The following is a 1,524-nucleotide window of genomic DNA, read 5'->3' as shown; positions in this document are numbered from 1 at the left end:
CGTTTCTGCATCGCTGGAGTTTTCTGGTCCGCATGGTTATGTGAACAAGTGTATTTTATTAGGTGTAACATGGACTTATAAGTCCCTGTAAACAAACAGATAGGGACTCGGGACTTATAAGTCCCTGTAAACAAACAGGTAGGGACTTATGACTTATAAGTTGGGACTTAAAAAAGTCCTAAGACTTATGAAACAAACAGGGCCTAAATACATCGAAAACTCCAACTGGTTTCTCACTCTTTTGCACCGCTCCCAGCCCAGCCCATTCCCTTCCTCGGTTCCACCACCACCGCCACACTGATCACGCATTCACGCTCCACCACGAGCAACACACCCATGGCGCGCACCGGCGCAGCTGCTGCCCTCTTCCTGCTGGTCTGCTGCCTCCTCGTGGGCTCCGTCCCGGCGCGCCGCCCCGTTGAGCTTCCGACGCAAGTAGTGCCCGCTGCCGTCGACCGTGTGGCCACCGCCGAGCCGCTCCTGGCAGCTGCCGAGGCGGCCAGCCCGACCAAAGTCTACTCCGTAACAGAGGAGGAGGAGGTGGTGGTTGACCCAGCCCGCCAGCTCCCCCAGATCTTCCGGTGCGGCGGCGTCGACATGGCCGTCTCCGAGGAATCGCTGTCCTTCGGCGGCCTGGGCCATCCAGCGTTGAAGGGCGAGGTGATGGTGCACGGGCCTGAACAGGAGCGGCCCGGCGAGGACTCTTTCTCGGACACCGACAGCGACTCGGATTCAGACGAAGAGGACAATGAGAGCGGGATCATGGCGTGGTTATGGAGGCTGGCGCGTCGGTTCTGATCGATCAATCTTGGCCGCCCATTGTGCTGTGATGTACTACTAGTAGTTCTGTACTTACTTGTCTACTCTTTGGGGAGTTTAGCGTTCTGTACATAATAATGAATAAATGGCAATCCAGTGTTGTTGTACAACTCAGAACTATGCAGCGTTTCCCCCTGTTGTTTAGATAGAGCAGTTCTTGAGTAAAGGAAGGTGGCATCATGACTCAGGATCATTTGCATAAGTTGGCCCTGAAAACACAGCGGCAACTTCAGCACGTCAGGGAAGCAGGAGACCACTCACAATACAGTTTATCTGTTTACACTATGCCGCACTGCTAGTGGCAAGGAAAGAATGAAAGATGGCAATGTACAACAGCTGGAATACAATACAAGACTACTTAACCAGATATGCATAAGAATAATGCTCAAATAAACTGATATGCATTTGGTATGCCTCCCAGCCGCTTTGCCCATTTTGTCAGTGTTTGATTGAAGGTTTTCTAGAAGAGTTGTGGGTAAAAAAGAATGTTCATAGTGACATTCTCAGGGTGCTGCATTTCATTTTGCCACCTTTTTATCGTGGTTTTATCGAACTGATGCAGCACTGTAATCCTTAGTCAGACAGGCCGAAGCTATTTCAAAACAAAGCCTGAACAACAAACTTCTAAAAATGATGATGTGATGATACAAAATATACTGGAGAAGTGTGCTCACAATCTGTCAAAATTACATTTACTAAGCACAC

General features: G+C 49.9%; 1 protein-coding gene across 1 annotated transcript; it reads left to right on the top strand.

Annotated features, from left to right (window-relative positions):
* The first annotated feature begins 221 nt into the window (after positions 1 to 221).
* Positions 222 to 933, top strand: LOC123439475. The gene has a single exon (XM_045116187.1). The coding sequence runs from the start codon at positions 337 to 339 to the stop codon at positions 796 to 798; it is 462 nt and encodes a 153-aa protein (XP_044972122.1). The 5' UTR covers positions 222 to 336; the 3' UTR covers positions 799 to 933.
* Positions 934 to 1,524: the final 591 nt, after the last annotated feature.

Source organism: Hordeum vulgare, chromosome 3H, assembly GCF_904849725.1.
Source record: "Hordeum vulgare subsp. vulgare chromosome 3H, MorexV3_pseudomolecules_assembly, whole genome shotgun sequence".
Lineage (NCBI taxonomy): Eukaryota > Viridiplantae > Streptophyta > Magnoliopsida > Poales > Poaceae > Hordeum > Hordeum vulgare.
The sequence above is the reverse complement of the archived record's forward strand: the minus strand, read 5'-3'. Positions and strand labels throughout refer to the sequence as shown.

Excerpts from the sequence above, each read along its gene's own strand:
- LOC123439475 (XM_045116187.1), top strand. The coding sequence starts at position 337 with ATGGCGCGCACCGGCGCAGCTGCTGCCCTCTTCCTGCTGGTCTGCTGC.